This window comes from Muntiacus reevesi, chromosome 7 (assembly GCF_963930625.1).
Source record: "Muntiacus reevesi chromosome 7, mMunRee1.1, whole genome shotgun sequence".
NCBI classification, from domain to species: domain Eukaryota; kingdom Metazoa; phylum Chordata; class Mammalia; order Artiodactyla; family Cervidae; genus Muntiacus; species Muntiacus reevesi.
Window position 1 is genome coordinate 55,550,445 of NC_089255.1, and position 18,310 is coordinate 55,568,754.

An 18,310-nucleotide genomic window follows, 5' to 3' on the forward strand; every position below is an offset into this window, starting at 1 on the left:
ATAAACAATACAACAGAATCAAATCATCCATAATTCTGTAACCCAGAAATGATACCCATCTATGTCTTGGTTTGTTTCCTTCTAGGTTTTAAAAGTACATAAATAAAATACATTTTTAATTTTAATTTTTCACAAAATTAAGCTCATCAAGAGTTAACAATCAAACTTACCTCAATGTAAATATTAATCAAAAGCATGATTTAAGATTTTATTTGAAAATTTCAAATTTTTCAAACAATACAAAAATAGAATAGTACAAAGAGCATGTACCCTTTACCCACCAGCTAACTAATTGTTAACATTTTATCCCATTTGCTTTATCATTTATGCACCTATGCTCTCTCTCTATCTGCCAATTTCTCTCAATCTCTGTTTCTCTCACTCTCTCATATGCACAGAAATGTTTTCATGAGCCATTTTAGAGTATATTACATTCATCATGGCCCCTCACTCCTATGTACTTAGGAATGTATTTCCAAGAGTACAGATCTTTCCTCTGTAGCCACAGTTCACTTTTTTGTCCATTGATAAGATTATGCAAATATCCTCAGTTCAGTTCTGTTCAGTCGCTCAGTTGTGTGTCCGACTCTTTGCGACTCCATGAATCGCAGCACGCCAGGCCTCCCTGTCCATCACCAACTCCCAGAGTTTACTCAAACTCATGTCCATCGAGTCAGTGATGCCATCCAGCCATCTCATTCTCTGTCGTCCCCTTCTCCTCCTGCCCCCAATCCCTCCCAGCATCAGGGTCTTTTCCAATGAGTCAACTCTTTGCATGAGGTGGCCAAAGTATTGGAGTTTCAGCTTCAGCATCAGTCCTTCCAAAGAACACCCAGGACTGATCTCCTTTAGGATGGACTGGTTGGATCTCCTTGCAGTCCAAGGGACTCTCAAGAGTCTTCTCCAACACCACAATTCAAAAGCATCAGTTCTTCGGCACTCAGCTTTCTTCACAGTCCAACTCTCACATCCATACATGACCACTGGAAAAACCATAGCCTTGACTAGACAGACCAAATATCCTACTACTCATCAAAATTCCCCCCAGATTTAGCATCTATTGATTCTTGCCTGACCTACTCTTCATCATTACGGCTTCAAAATGATTTTCCATCTCTGGTTTCCTGCCTTGATAGTCAACTCTCGGTTTTCTTCTGTGAGCAAGAGCCCCTTCTCTCTCATTTACTTACCCGATTGTTATTGGCGTGGATTCACACATTCCTTCTTTCCCAGTGGTTTCCAATTCAGTTCTGTACATACCTATTTTGGTACTCTCAAGCTTTCTCAGATTTGACAGTGAGAACCCCTTTAATCTGGCTCGTGTGTTCTTGTGACATGCTTCTGACTTTCCTTCTCCTTCTCGCCCTCCTTCTCCCTTTTTTTTTTTTTCCTTTAAACTTTATGGCATTCTTTATAAGATGTTCCAAGCTCTAGAGTCTACCTCTTCTTTGATGAGCCATGGCTTACTGTGGTGAGGAATGGTTTTAGAAACCAAGAAGGCCTGGGTACTAAGTGTGCTCATGGCTACTGGAGTGACTTTGTTTTCCAACCCTCACAGAAAAATCCAGGGGGAAAAAATGTATGTATATTTATGCACACATATGTACATATGCACTCATACATATATAATATACATGTGTACCTAAACTGAAATGGCACAGTGGTAAAGAATCCACCTGCCAGTGCAGGAGATGCAAGAGATGTGGGTTTGATCCCCGGGTCAGGAAGATCCCTTGGATGAGGAAATGGCAACCCAGTCCAGTATTCTTGCCTGGGAAATCCCATGGTCAGGGGAGCCTGACAGGCTACAGTCCTTGGGTCGCGTACGTCGGACACAACTGAGGGACTGGGCATGAAAGCACACACATAAACATGCTTACATACATATTTTTAAAATCATGAATTTGCACGAGTACCTCCACATCTAACTGCAATATATCCCCATAGGATTTTTTCTTGCCTACCTACATTCCATAATTGTATGTCCCTTCCTCTACAGCGAGAACCCTATTACCCAATAACTTATCCACCCCTCCAACCCATATGCACAGTTACTCATTTGCTCAATCCTATAATACATCCAAAATCATTTCAAAATTGCTTCACCCATACCCATAAAATAAATAAACCCACTAAAAATGTTTTCTGTAGTATTTATTTGCAGTTCTTCACCCATACATATGTCCCAACATCACTTGGGAACTTGTTAAAAATCCTACTGGGAAAGAGCTCAGTAATCTGAATTCTTACAAGCTCTCCAAGTGATTCTAAAGCATGTTAAAGTTTGAGAAGCCCTGCCTGAAATATGTGGAACAGGTTTATAATATGTGTATGTACCTTTGTACCAACATGTTATTGTGTACAATAATACTTTAAAATACCCTAAATGTAACAAACATAAAACAGGTCCAGTGAAGACTCGTCAGGGTCCTTTTGTCAGCGTGGGTGTGGAAGTGTGATATGAAAGAAGATAAGTCCCCAGTTCTTTGTTTCTGCTCCTTTGCCAGCCTGGTGGAGGAAGAGGAAGGTATGGGTGTGAAGTACCCTCATTTTCCAGAAGGGGTGCTCTTCAGCTCCACAGTTGCCACCCCACTGCCCTTCAGCATTAGGAAGTTCTATCAGTTAATGACAGAATCTCCTCCAACTTTATTCCAAAATACCTGGGAAACCTGGGGAGATGTATGTTTGTGAATCCCATTCTCTCAGAGAACCTAATTCAGTAGGGTTAGGATAGGGTTCTGGAATGTGCATTTTGAACAAGCCTCCCCTTCATGCTCCCAGATGATGTTGATATATTTGACCCACACCTTACAGTTTCTGCTCTGGACTCTAGACCCTAGTCACTCAGAGGACCATCCTGGACCAGTGACTGAGTAGCCAGAAACTGAGAAATTATTAAATGTGCAGAATCTCAGACTCTGCCTTGACCAGCCAGATCAGAATTTTCATCTTAATAAGATGTCCAAATGACTCAAGTTTATGAACTCAAGTTTGGGAAGCACCGATTTAGAATAGTGGCTCTCAGCCTTGACTACATGTTAGAATCACCTGGGGACTTTAAATGGATTGTGTCTTGGATGGCTCCCCATTTTCTATGGAGCCACATCCAACTTATTTATCCAACAAGGATGCTGAGTATGCCAAAGTAACAATCTGCAGTCTACTCTGACAGAACTCATTGTTTCCTAGAGAGAGAGATGGGTAGGTAATAAGTAATTTTCTGGGGAGCTCTGTGGGCATAGGAGACCACAGTTCTCCCTAGATGAGACAGGGGATGCAGAAACCTTGATACAAAGTGAGATGCTTGAGCTAGGCCTTGAGTTAGGGAAAAGAAAGAGGACATTCTGGGTGAGGAAACAGCTTGAGCAAAGGAATAGAAGTGTGAACATTCATAGTAGACTTAGGACTGACTTCTGAGCAACATGACTTAGTGTGGATGGTGGGTGGGCAGCCGGGGGAAGTGAGGTGGGAACAGTGGTTGGGATCAGAGCGTCAAGGTCCTTGAATCTCATGATGAAGCAGCCACCAAGGACTTTCTCTCAGGCTTTCTGGAGACCCTTGTGAGGCCAACTGTATGATACATGTGTCATTGGAAGAATAGCATTTTCAACTGACTCTGCAGATGACTTTCTGGAAATGAAAACAAGGAAAACCACTAATTTTAAATTAACTGTGAGAAATGTCTGATGACCAAGCGAAAAGTCAAAATTGTAGGTTATTTTTGAAGGAGTTCCATTTTACAACTTTCAATTGCTGTGAAGTGTTATATATGGCTATTAATTAAAGAAATGGGATCAATAAGCTAAGACTTACAATTCACAATGGGCCTGCATGAGATAATAATGCATAATAAGCATGTAATTCATCAGGTCTGCCATTTGTTGTGACTGTTTTGCAGAATCAACATCATAACTAGGGCATCGATATCACATATTTCCAATTATCGGGACCCAAACTATTGAGGGGCTCTACCAGTTACTGTCAGCAGCTATACATTTCAGTCGATTCTGTTCCATCCCTCCCAGGCTCAGCCAGCCTCTGCCCTCCTTTGGTCATAAAGTCCAACCTCTTGGGCTACAGCTCTGGAGCCTTCTTTAGAGAAGAGAAATTGATGGAAGTGTTTTGGAGGACTCCAGGAGGACTCCAAGCAGCACATGGGTGGGAAGGCAGGTCTGTGTCCTGAACAGCTCAGGTATAGAAGCAAACAGGGTGGAGAGGTGAGAGGGTTGGGCGACTTTGCCAGCCTGAGTCTGCTGCAGCAGACCTCTTTTGACTCTAGCTGCTCTCCATCTTTCCTTTGCTTTGGGTCAGTTCAGGTTTCTTCTGCTTCCTCTCAGAGCCGATATCCACACAGAGACAGTCTCTAGTGTTCTTCTGTGCCCCTACGGAGACTAGACACCCTCTGGCCCCTCTCCCAGGCCAGCGTGGGTCTTGAATCCCTTTCGCTGCCTGGGCTTCCTCCGTCTCAACTTGCGTGCAACCCACCTTCCTGGGTGGGTCAATGCAGTCCTTTCTGCCTGCTTCCTGGCTAGCCACCTGCTTCTGCTCCACTCACCATGGCTCTGGGTTCCCTAGGCTCCCCTCACCAGCTGCTCCTTCCCTATTTAACCATCCTGGGGAAAGATTTCAGGTGTCCACTGTGTTGCATCTGCTTCCAGGGCACAGTGGAGATGGAGGTCCCCAGGTTAACCAGCCGTGTGCCCATAGGCAAGTTACCTCACCTCTTTAACACTGTTTCTTCACTTACAGAAAAAGACATACTCTCCATTTCTACCTCCCCTGAGTTCTGTGGGATCACATGGGAAGGTTTAATGGAGGTGTTTTAAGCGCTGTAAAGCATGATACCGGGGTAAGTTACAGCGATCATCCTTGACTAGGAACATCGGCTCTTTCCATGTTCGTATGGTGTTTCATACACACGCCCAGAAGAGTTTCCATAGGTGCTTGAGCTACCCACAGTCATAGACACCAGCAAGGCTCACCCGTGTCCAATAGGTTGTACTGGCCCCACCTCCCTCTCCTGGGCATCATCATTACCAAATAGTCCATGCAGGTGTTCCCTTCCCGTGTAAAGGCTGCCCTTGGCCGTATCAGTTAGAACTCACTGGAGTTGCTTTCCAAATTGTACTTTATACTGTGGGAAGGGTAAATTTGCTGCTTAAGAGCTGTTCCATCCCCAGAACAGCGAGGGGCCTGGCTTATAAAAAAGTATGCACAGGGTTCCGGCTCGCTCCGGCCGGGGCACAGGGCTCCGGCTCGCTCCCGCCGGGGCCGCCCCACCCCGCCCCCGCCGGCCGGGGTGCTCTAGGTGCCGCGCCGAGCCCCTCCGCACCCGTGCGAACACGGCGCTGCAAGCGGTGCGGAGCGTGCGGGCCGCGGGCGGCAGCCTGCGCGCCCTGCTCGCCGCGGCCGTGGGGACTGCGGGCGGGTGCCGCCCGGGCACTGCGCACCGGCCCTGCTCTCCTGTCGGTGCGGAAATTCACAGAAAACCACGAATGGGTAACAACAGAAAACGGTGTTGGAACAGTGGGAATCAGCAATTTTGCACAGGAAGCTTTGGGAGATGTTGTTTACTGTAGTCTGCCTGAAGTTGGGACAAAGTTGAACAAACAAGAGGAGTTTGGTGCTTTGGAAAGTGTGAAAGCTGCTAGTGAACTCTATTCTCCTCTATCAGGAGAAGTAACTGAAATTAATACAGCTCTAGCAGAAAATCCAGGACTTGTCAACAAGTCTTGTTATGAAGATGGTTGGCTGATCAAGATGACATTCAGTAACCCTTCAGAACTAGATGAACTAATGAGTGAAGAAGCATATGAAAAATACATAAAATCTATTGAGGAATGAAAATGGAACCCCTAAATAAACTACTTTGAAACAACTTAATCTAGCATAGTTGTCTTAAATTAGTGGTGGGTAGATATTTAAAAAGCAACTTTTAGCAAAAGAAACTACTTGTAACTATGTTTCCTGAAGAAAATACCCCTTAACTTTCTAATGCCTTCAGATAACACTGTGTATCTTTTCCACAGCATCCTGTGATTTTTAGGCTAGGCTCCAGTTATAATATTCAGAATTCCTGAAATTATCTCTGATAAAACTAATTATAAAAATTATGTAATTCAAGGATAACATGGTTATCTTATACCTTATATGACATTGTAACTTGCTTACAGCTATCCTTGGATTTGGGTCAAAATGATCTTCCCACTAGAAATAACTCCCAGTGGAGAAAAGTTTATTAGTTGTATAGTGTCCAGTGAAGAATATTACTGTCTTAATTTTGCAATATACTGTGTTTGCTGGTGCTATTTTTATACAGTGAAGCAACAGCCTTGCAGGAGAATAAACAATTTAATAATAAAATATTCAACTTCTTAAAAAAAAAAAAAGTATGCACAGGACAGTAACATAACACAAAGCAAAGCAGCGAACACGATAACCCAGCACTGCTGCAGTCTGAGCTCTAATCCTGAAGCTGTGTGGCCCACCCACGGACTCTCTGATCTCCACAGGGTGGGTGCCGGCCTGTTAAATGGGCTCAGGAACCTCCCATATTCACTTCCCTAGTTCCCCCATTCTTGTCTTTTTGAAAAATGTGTATTGGAGTATAGTTAATTTACCATTCTTGTCTTGTCTTGTGTTACCCATTCTTGTCTTACTGAAGCCTGTGCTATTTGCATGCTTCCTCCTCGAACATGTATTGTCTTGTAGAGTTTACTTTGAAAAGCAGCTTCAGCTGTCAAGAGACAGTGTTTGGGGGCTCAGTAGACATGAACAGCGACGCCACCATCCCTGTTAGTCCAGGAGAGGTTTCCTCTCCTGGAGGAGAGGAATAGTTTTACTAAGAAATAAGGACTTCCCAGGTGGCGCTAGTGGTAAAGAACCCACCTGCCAATGCAGGAGACATAAAAGACATGGGTTCGATTCCTGGGTCAGGAGGATCCCCTGGAGGAGGGTATGGAAACCCACTCCAGTATTCTTGCCTGCAGAAGCCCCATGGAAAGAGGAGCCTGGAGGACTACAGTCCACAGGGTTGCAGAGGATCAGGCGTGACTGAAGTGACTTAGCATGCACGCACTAAAAAATAATTTACATACAATACAATTTACCCATTTAAAGGGTGTAAGTCAGTGGTTTTTAGTATACTCACAGAGCTGTGCAATCTTAACCACAATTTTAGAACCTTTTTATCTCCTCCCCAAAAAGAAAGCCTGTATCCATTAGCAGTCCTTTGTATTCCACGCCCCTCACTACCTACTCAGTCACAGGCAACCACCCACTACTTTCAGTCCCTATGTATTTGCCTATTCTGGTCCCGCTGCTTTTTTATCCCTTTTCCTACCCATGAAGTCCCAAGCTCCCCGAGCAGGATGTGCAAGGAAACCCCTGCTGACTCGGTCAGGAATCTGGGTGGAATTTCAGTCTGTGCTTTTTGCCCTCCCTATGCACCCTGCTGGACCTGGAGACCCTGGAGCAGGTGAGGAGCAGCTACCTGGACCCTCCTCCAGCTCCAGGCCAGGCCTTCCCTAAGTGATGTGTGACATCGCAGGCTCACCTGCTCAAGAGCAGTTGGCTCTGCAGGTTGCAGTTTTCAGCTCTGTCGGCAGCCTTCAGGGGGAAGACATTGTGTCTCTAACAGGCCCCTGATAAAGTGCCACACTGTCTTGAGATGACAGGGCAGTTTCATGGTGCCCTGGAATCCCAGTCCTTCCCCTTTCTGCTCCCTGGCCCACCTCCCCTCAATCACGCTAGGACAGCAGACTCTTTAGCAGTTGTATGGAGGCGGAAAGTACATGGCTATAGTATAAGTACTCTCAGGGTAAAAGCCAGGTGTGATTGGGGAAGCTGTAGGCATACAGTCTCCTTCCTCAGTCCCATAGAATCAGATCACCACATAAGTCTGATTTGAATCAGCCAAGGCTGGTTCTGTCTTGGCACCCCTCAAGTCCTTTCATCCTGCCTCTCTAGAGGTCTCCATCCAAACATTGAGGCCAAAACTGTTCTCTCCTCAAGTTGAGTCCCAAAGTTCCTATTAAATGTCATACCTCACCGAGCTATTGCTAAAATTAAATAACATCTCTAAAGTGAGAGACACACAGCTTATCCTTCATCTGACTCCATCCTCATCTTACTCTAGTGGATACTGTGGCTTCTTGGTCACTTGTCCGTTTGTACATCTACCACCCCCACCAAATGCACACAGTTCTCCATACTCCTCCTTAGTGTAACTAAGAAAAGTGAAAATTTCCTAGAAGACCTTTTCAAAGTGTCATTACAACTTACGAAGTTCAGCTTTCTGATCCCCCCTAGTGATACTGCTCACTAGCCACACACATCTCGGTCTCTTTCCTACTTCCTCTGCAGCTGCTCTGCCCAGAGATCTGCCCTCCCCACCACCTGCCAGGAGGGAGAAGACGGTGGTGGCACGGGGATATTCTGAGAATAGAGGGGAAGGGGTCAGAGAGGGGGCCAACTAGAGTGAACGGTTCAACCCTCTCACTTCTCCAACTGCCCACTTAGGACATAGAAATCTGAACTGTGTGTCTTCTCCCTGGAGTGATATTAAAAGCTCTTTACTCACATCAAGTCATAGGGCTGTACCCAGAAGGAACTGTAAAGTTTTTAGTCAAATTCCTTCCTTAGTCCAGTTAAGGAACGTGGACTAACCTAGTTAAGGGATTTAGCCCGGCCATTCAACTAATTAATGACAGAACCAGAACCCAAACCTTTCAACAACTAGAGCATTGCCTCTTTCAGAACCTTTCTCCCTTATAGACTGAGGATATAATGGACACCCTCAGTCTACTTGGACCCTTGGTGTACTTTCCAGAAGTTCACATTGAAACATCCACTAGTGCCCCCAAGAAGACAGCCTCTTCTATTTATTGATAAATAAATGAATTTATTAAATAGATAAATAATTATTTATTTGGCTGTGCTGGGTCTTAGTTGCAGTGTATGAACTCTTAGTTGTGGAATGCAGGATCTAGTTCCTTGACCACAACCGAACCTGGGCCACTTGCCTTGGGAGCCCAGAGGCTTAGCCATTGGACCACCAAGGAAGTGGTGGTCCTCTTTAATACACAGTTCTGTGCTATGTGAAGCAGCCAACTCTGGGACAGATATACCAAGAACCTCAAGAAGCAAGTTCAGACAATTTTCCTACAATTTTAATGAAAAATAGACAGTGGCAAAAATATAAAGTACCTGTTGTTCAAGGGCTCAGAATGCTTAACGGTTCACAGGGTCTGTGGTTGCTGCTGTAGTTATCATTTTCATCTCTTAAAGCTCATAAGTCTGAAGCCACTGTGAAGAATATGAGTTTGTATTAGATCACCTTCATTCAAATAAACATGGATCTGGACTATCTGCAAAACTGGGTGCTGTCCCTGCAGAGCCATTACCTTCTCTTTTTGGGAAGCCAAAAGGATAGAGAAGATAAAACGGAAGAGTCACCATAGTGGTTATATATTCTAAAAGACAGAGTAAGGTTACCTTGGAAATTTTTTAACAGATAATATACGATTTTGGACACCAGGAGAGACACTGCATGGGTTTATTCATTGACTCACAGGGCTTTAAAGCCTGCAGGGGCTTTAGAACACTGCCTACTCATTGAAAGGATGCAGAAAAAGAGATCACGTGATGTGCCCAAGTTTATACCACAGGCTAGAGACAGAGCAGAGACCCAAACCTGCTGTGTAAATTCAGTGTTTACACTTGGCATCTTGATCAGAGAAGAAAAGATCAGAGAATTAATTTGTAAACATCTAGAATATCTCTTAAGCATTTGTCGTTTCAGCAGTCATTTCAGCAATCAGATCTTGTATGCATGCTAAGTTGCTTCAGTCATGTCCTACTCTGTGCAACCTCATGGACTGTAGCCTGTTAGGCTCCACTGTCCATGGGATTCTCCAGGCAAGAATATTGAAGCAAGTTGCCGCGCCCTCCTCCAAGGGATCTTCCCGACCCAGGAATCAAACCCTTGACCCGCATCTCTTACGTCTCATGCATTGGCAGGTGGGTTCTTTACCACTAGTGGCCCCTGGGAAGCCCATAGCTTATCTTATTTAATGCTTATTCTAATCCTGAGAGGAAAGAAGGCCATTGTCCTCTGCCTTGCAGCTGAGTATACTAAGGCTCTAGAAGACAAGTAACTTGCCCAAGATCACACATCCATCAGTGGCCACAGAGCTGGGACTTGAGCTTGTGTCCTGCGAGCTCAGGTTCATTTAAGAAGTTGTTTTATAATTCCATCTGACTTTATAAATGTTTCTCAAGCCCACATGTCTGTGCCTACGTATTTTTTTGAATATGGCACAGCAGGTCTTTTTTGTTGTAATTGTTAAATTAAACTACAGTTGATTTACAATATTGTGTTATTTTCAGATGTACATCAAGGTGCCTACTTATTCCCAAACAAATTCTTGGCAGACTTTTGCACAGCTCAGTCAGCAGTTTAGATGTTGTAAAGTGCTTTGTGTCGTTATATCAGGAAAATGGATATGTTGACACACAAATGCTTGGGTGACAGCTGATTCTAGGATATTACTGTATACCATGTTTTATAAAGTATATTCTAAGACAGGGCTTCTTCAACTCTGTGTAGTGAAGTTTGTCTCTAATTTCCATATGTTCTGGACCAATAGTTTTGATAATACAATAAAAAATGTATTACTAGAACAATAATCACAGAATGTTGGAGCAATGTCAAACTGCCATAAAACTTTCTAATTGTTTATTCTCAATTTTCTGATCTTGCTACAGATCAGTAACAGTTTACAGACCAGTATGGGTCTGGCAACCAGATTTTGAGAGACATGGTTCTAAGCAACACCATTCCTGAGAGAATCTCTGAGTAAAAAGAGTTGCTTAATCAAATAAGCTTGAGAGACCCCATAAGCTAGAAAACATCAGTGCATATTAGCATGTTAAAGGCTCTGAGAAGTCCTACATTAAAGAAGCTTGCTTAATCATTAACTCAGCATTTCCCAAACTGCCTGACCTCAAAACTCATTGTTCATGAATGCCTTTCAACACCTTTCAGAATTCATATTTCTTGAAATACCCTTAGTTCTCTCCTGCCAACTCTGGGCAAAGCATAGGCCCCAGGCATGCCTGAGATGAAAGTTTGTCGTTTGCCCACGTCCTCATGCATTGCCTTTAAAAAAAACAATTCTTTATAATCTTTTATTCTTGTGATACACAAAATCATTCTCTGCCTTTTACTATCTTCCATACCTGTTTCTGTCTCCCACATAGTACTGACTGTAGGGGACCTGGCCCCCAGAGAAGATCAAAGTCACCTGAGACAGCCCCATTACACTTGGCCCCTGCATCCTGCAAACATATCTACTTGCCCACCTTCATGGAGGTGACTTGTGATGAGTCTTCTTCCTCTTCAGGACTGTCTTTTGCATGTAATATGAATCTTTTCCCCTTTAGTCTAGTTCTGTGATAACTACTCTATTTTTAGTGAAAACTATATACCCACACAGAAATATAATTTTCCCATAAAACACATGCAATACTGTTCCCTAAGCAGTGGTTCCTATTGTCAGACTTTATTCCCACTTTCTCATTCTCTCTCTTTGTCCACTGCACACTTTTATGGACCAGTTTCTGGTTTCCAACCTTATATTAGGTAATCTCCGGGGCTTCCCTGCTGGCTCAGTGATAAAGAATCTGCCTGCCAATGCAGGAGATCCAGGTTTGATCCCTGGGTCAGAAAAATACCCTGGAGAAGAAAATGGCAACCCACTCCAGTGTTCTTGCCTGGGAAATCCCATAGACAGAGGACGCAAAAGAGTCAGACACGACTGAGCTGCTAAACAACAACAACATGTACCCTGACATGAGTTCCATAGAAATGCCAAAACATTGCTCTCATTTATATTCTCTGAACAGGTCTCACAACTATAATTCTATACAAGCTTCTAGAAGCATGATTTTGTTTCTGTGGGCTCCTTCTGCTGGGCACCTCATTGAAGTTACACACTGACCTTCAACAAGCTTTAGTCCACTCTTCACTCTATAGATATCTCTACTTTCTTATTCGGCCACTTCAACTTCTGTACAATGCTCTTCCCAGATATAACCACACACATTTAATTACAGTCACCCCATCCAGGACCCATATGAGTACTGAGCTCCCCTTACAGCCGAGCACAATGGCAGCCTGCCCTGGAGAGACAGAGTGAGTTGGCTAGGCTCCTTGCCCCAGGAGAATCCCACTTCCCAGGTTCTGACATAGTGACATCTGCAATGCTTGAAAGCTCAGGGCAGGAACTTCCAAACTGCATTTCCCCAGAATTAGTACTGTATAAGACATAGACAGACAGTCTCTACCAAACAGAGTTCTGGAATTAAATAAATTTGAGAAACATAATTATATGTGCTAAACACATATTACGCATTTTGAGGAAGAGGCTATATAATAGGTTTTTCTGAAAGTACTTGGCCTGCAAACCCTCTTTTCAAGTAACTCGTGTTTGAGACAACATCATGCCTCTGATGCCATTTGGAAAAGGGTGCTCTGGAGTAGTTTTAGCCAAGTCCTTCCAAGTGCTAAGGACCACACTGAAGTTATTCAGTTACCTTGTGTGTGTGTGTATGCTAAGCCGCTTCAGTCGTGTCCAACTCTGTGTGACCCTATGGACCTAGCCTGCCAGGCTCCTCTGTCCATGGGGATTCTGCAGGCAAAAATACTGGAGTGGGTTGCCATGCCCTCCTGCAGGGGATCTTCCAGACCCAGGGATCAAACCCAAGTCTCTTATGTCTCTTGCATTGGTAGGTATGTTTTCCACCACTAGCACCACCTGTAAAGCCCTCAGTTACCCTAGTGAGGTTGAAAATAGATATCTCTTTGTGATTTCCCTTAGTTCTGCCTTTTGAATAAGTAGAGTCTGCATCCGATGCTCAGTTATTTATTTTTACATAGGTATGTGTTCTGTGTAATTTAGTCCACTCTTCACTCCATAGAGCTCTCTACTTTCTTACTCGGCCACTCCAGCTTCTGCACAGGGAAGTGTCGAGAGCCCTAATGACTCCCAGTCTATATTCCTAACGCAGATCTCTCCCCCGAGCTCCAGGCCCCATGTATTCTGCTATCTGCTGGACACCCACCTATTGGAGATATTTAACAGGATGTCCAACATGCACTTCAGATGGATTTGTCCCTCATAGAAGTTACAGCTGCTCTCATAAAACTCACTTCTCCATCTGCATTCCTCATGGCCCCCTTACTGCCATCCAATCAGAAGCCTGGGAGATGTTCTGAACTCCTTCCTCCCAGCAGGGTTGTTGTTACTAATTCCTTTTGGTTCTCCCTTCCAAGAAGCTCTTAAACTTGCTTCCTGTTTTCCATATTCAACTGCCATTGTCTATCTTGGGGTCTTTATTACACTGATTTTCTAACTGGCTTCTGTCTTAGACCAGGTTTTCTGAGAAACAGACTCTGATACTTGCATGCAGAAAGAGGGCTATGGAGATCAACCCTTTTCGAGTGGGGAAGGGCATGGAGGAAGTAAGACCAGGCAAATGCCGTTGAACTTTAATGAAGTTCCAAAAATAGCCTCGACCCATCCTACAGGGTACTCTGGAGCTGGACAGTGCTTCAAAGTTGTCCCTACTAGATGCAAGGGTTTGGTGTGGGGGAGCCTTAAACCAATTCATTCCACTGTCTTCAACCTCTGCCCTCATACTCCCATCCCCTACTCTGCCAATCCCCCACTGGATGTGTCTAGCCCCCCAGCCTCTCTTTGGGATGGCATAACCTTTGGCCAAGGGCAGTTCCCAGCATGGACCTCAGCTGAGAGTCACCAGCTTCTTACAAAAGGTGCAAGAATGAGGGTCCTAAAGGAGGTCAAAGTAGCACATGGCAGCATACATGTCCTCATTTGCTGCTTTCCACCTCACCCCCCACAACACTGCCAGAGGGGTTTTTCTAAACTAAAATTCAATCACAGAGAGCCCCCTTACTCAAAACCTTACCTATAAGATAATTCGTATCTGACCTCAGTCTACCTGCGAAGCCTTGTCCCCCACAGCTTTCCTCCTTGCATGCACTCTTGCTTTAGCACCCATCTACTAACACTTACCAGCCCTTCACGAGTGCTGCTCCCCCTGCTGGGAATGAGTTTTTCCCAGTTTTCTCTCTAGCAAAGTCCTATTCATCCTTTAGGGCCTAGCATAAGCATCCTTCTTGTGCGATGCTTTCTTTAATATCCTCGAGCAGAGATAATATCCTGTAGGCTCCTGTCATACTCCTGCTGTTATTAGGTTACATAACCATTAGATTGACTTCCCTAAGAGAAAGGCTCGTGTGTTATATTCGTTTTTGAATGTAAGTGAATGAATCAACCAGCCATGTGCATCAGTATTATGTAAAGCTGTGGCTACTTGGGTTGACACAAACTAACTAGACTTGACTTTAGTCAGATTATTTTTTCAGGGACTTAATCTGGTTGTCCAGTGAAGGCTGTGGGTTCCCTGGGGGGAGGGACTGTCTCACTTAGTTCAGTGTGCACAGCTCAATGCTCTGAGGGAGTTGGGTGTTTAATAAATCTTTCCCATTATGTAAATGCTGTCTGTCATGGTTGGCAAAGGACATAGCCAGTGATCTACGGAATGTGTTATAAAAGGTACCAGAAGACCTGACTAGCCTAAAATCTCTCTTTCATAACCGAGGACATAAAAGAGAGGCCTCCCATCCTGTCGAGGGTTCCCAGGTGGCTCAGTGGTAAACAATCTGCCTGCCAATGCAGGAGGCATGGGTTCAGTCCCTGGGTATGGGAGATCCCCTGGAGTAAGAAATGGCAATCCGCTCTAGTATTCTTGCTGGGAAATCCCATGGACAGAGGAGCCTGGTGGGCTACAGTCCATGTGGTTGCAAAAGAGTCAGACATGACTTAGCAACTAAACAACAATCCCTCATGTCCATTCTGAAATTCTTGTTCTTATATTTCCTAATATATTGGACCTGTGGTCCCTGGAGTGAGGCAAATGATGCACTCTGGGTCCTGAGTAAGTTGTTGCAACTGTAGAAGAGAATTTCTATATCTATTTATGTTATTTTACCCTTTTAAAATTTTCTGTATTTTGTGTTTGCTTTATAATGTCTGTAACACAGTCATATAGTAACACATGCATATCATGTATTAAGAAATAATATAAGGGAATGTAATACTCAAAGCATTCTTTACTAAATAGCACATGATTTTTTAAAAAAAGACTTGGAGACTCCTAGATTGTACTCTGAAGACTGGGGACTTTTTCAACCTGTACCCAATAGCTTTTTAGCTGCTCTGATTGCTCAACTGACTTGTACTAAATGAATTTAGGGGAATCCACCTTGTGGAACAGCAGGGTACAAAAGGTAAGGGCAGGCTGAAGGGTAGGGCTAACTGGGGAGAGAACGGAGGCTGCACCCAGCCAGAGGTGGTGAACCACCTAGTAAGGAATTAGGAACCTGGAATTCAAAAAGGAAGAGGGAGCAGGAGACAGCAGTAGGTAGGGCAGCCAGTTACAGCAACATGAAAGAGTGGCAGGCCCCATCTCCACCGAGAAGATGCCCTGTCTGCCCTTTGCTGTGGTGGGAGTGTACACCATACAGGGTGTAGTAGCCAGCTGTGAAGATAACCGAGGCTGCTCAGAAACCTCTGCACTGGGTGGGTGGCAGAGGGATGGGGGGTGGGGGTGGGGGAGGCAGCAGGAAGCGGGAGGAGGTGCAAACCCTGGCCAGGGGCCGGAAACTGACTGGGATTACAGCACCAGAGCCTTGTCTTAAAGTTGAATTAGCATAGCCAGAGAACACTGTTTTTACTTCAGTTGCATGGTTATGTGGGGATGGCTGCAAGGATTCATTGATGGGGGAGGTGGGCGAGAGAGGGAGGGGAGGGCATCGTTAGCAATTCAGTGCCCCTTTGGCAGGTAGAAGCCAGTGAGCCAAGTTAGCTGAGAAAGAGGAGTATGGGATCTGAGGTGAGGAGCCCCCGATCCAGCAGCAAACCCTGGGGACCTGAGTACCACATTGGGATGATGCACCAGAATAGCTCTAGCAGCCAAGAGGCAGCTTCATGATACAGGAGCTGCCTGTATGGGCATGGGCAGGAAATGGGCCTTCTCAGTGGGAGATGAGGCGAGGGAAGAGGGCAACTCCAGCAGCAAGACTCTCGTGAAGAAGAGAAAGGAGGCACAGGGACACCCCAAAGTGGACATGGCTAACGTCACACTTTAGCCCCTGTGGTGACGAAGTGCACTTCATCTCTGCTCCCCAGGTCCTGATTCCACCAAAGAATCCGTGGAAAACTGTTTGATGGGCATGGTAGGACACTCTTTATGGAGTTTTCTTACATACTAACTCTTTCCTAGTTTGTTTCCTAGGAAACAAAAACAACCAGAAGGGAAACAAATGCAATTCCTTTTTTTTTTCTTTCTTTTTTTTTTTTTTGGCTTTTAGACCCTCAATTAAGTTCTTAGTATTCCACCAGCAGCAGACCGTAAATCTTTTGAGGGTAACACCCACTTCTAGGTGATAAGACTTTGTGTTTGTGAAGCCCTCTAGTTTATGTTAACTTTTACATACTGTTTCATATATTCTTACCACAACCCAGTAATGTAGATGTTCTTACATCTACTTTATGGAGAGTGATAAAAAAGAAAAAGTTCAAATAATAAGTTCACTTATCTAAAACCCAACATTCCACAGATGAGGAATCAAGGTCCATACTCCATTAATTGATTTACCACCAACAAAACACAGATACTCGTCAAAGCCAAGACCCATGCCCACTACTCACAAAACTCTATCTCCTCCTCATTGTCCATGCCTTTGTTACACTTCCCTCCCAGCCCACGATGGTGCTAAAACCAGAAGTCAGCAGACAGAAAGTGACTGTGAGGAATGCCTAACAGATTGAATGGGCTGGGTCTTTCTACTCTCAAGTCTCCCAGCCGGTCTGTTCTAACAGCCTCTGTGTCTCTTTGCAGCATGCAAAAGGAAAGAGCAAGAACACGGGAAGGATAGAGGCAACACACCCAAAAAGCCCAGGTTGGTCTTCACAGATGTCCAGCGTCGAACTCTACACGCAATATTCAAGGAAAATAAGCGTCCATCCAAAGAATTGCAAATCACTATTTCCCAGCAGCTGGGGTTGGAGCTGAGCACCGTCAGCAACTTCTTCATGAATGCGAGGAGGAGGAGTCTGGACAAGTGGCAGGACGAGGGCGGCTCCAATTCAGGCAACTCATCTTCTTCATCAAGCACTTGTACCAAAGCATGAAGAAATAACCATGAACTGAAACCTCGGTGGAAAAGCTTTAAATAAAAAAGAAAAAAAATTTTTAAAGACCAGGACCTCCAGATAGCAGGTTTATACTTAGAAATATTTGAAGAAAAAAAAAAGTGTTATTTATAGTCCAAAGAAACCAAAGACAAAGCTCACCTGCATTCTGACTTTGTTCGGAGACACACACTTCAGCCGGGTGACAACTTGGCAAGAAAAATTATGAGCGGGAAGGCACCACTGGATCTCACAGCTTCCGTCCGTGATCATCCTGGCTGTGCTTGGCTGTCTGTGGTTTGGAGCACAGTGATTTTGAGCCATCGAGTGGACCCCTTTAAGATCAGACTTTCTCATCCACTCCACCACGCCATGAAGGTGTATGGTGTCTCAGTACTGTGTGTGGGTGTGTGCGTGAATACACCCACATGTACACATGCACACCACCACGACCACCACCAGTGGTTAGGGACTTGGGCAGGGCTGGTCTTCAGGAAGGGTTGTGCTGCAGGAGTGCAACCAACGTAGTGTGGGGTTGTCTGAGTTCATGGGATTAGGAGCTTGATTTTGCTCAACTAGCCTAGCGTTTGAACCTGCCAGGTCCACAACCTAAACGCAGATTCAAACCCAGCAAAGAAATTTGAATGACACCTAAACCAGTGCATTCTCTTTGTTTGTTAAGGAATGTTCAGATATTTTTTAAGAAATGAAACAAGAGTCCATCCATTAAAGAAAGAAAATCACCTAGGTACCAAAGAACACACTTAATATTATAGTGCAGGTATTTTATTGCAATGATTTTAATAACCAAAGCTATTTTTACACAAGATACTATGTAAAGTTATACGTATGAACTGATCTAGCTGTAATACACATACCATGTAGAATCATGACTATTATTTATGACTCTTGAAGCATTTGAAATATTAGTTTTCAGAACTGGCAAGAAAGAATGTAGCTTCAGGGAAGCAATTTATATCATAACAGAGAGGTCAGTGCAGTATACATGTACATCCAGATGGCACATT

At 44.3% G+C, this 18,310-nt stretch overlaps 1 protein-coding gene and 1 pseudogene across 1 annotated transcript in view; both read left to right on the forward strand.

Moving 5' to 3' along the window:
* The window catches only part of ONECUT1 (one cut homeobox 1), a 32,642-nt gene extending 15,360 nt beyond the window's left edge, over positions 1 to 17,282 (forward strand). The window contains exon 2 of the mRNA XM_065941850.1: positions 16,990 to 17,282. Within this exon, the coding sequence (XP_065797922.1) occupies positions 16,990 to 17,282 (293 nt within the window). The remainder of the gene's footprint in view (positions 1 to 16,989) is intronic.
* LOC136172073 (glycine cleavage system H protein, mitochondrial pseudogene) lies at positions 5,211 to 5,907 on the forward strand (annotated as a pseudogene).
* Positions 17,283 to 18,310: the final 1,028 nt, after the last annotated feature.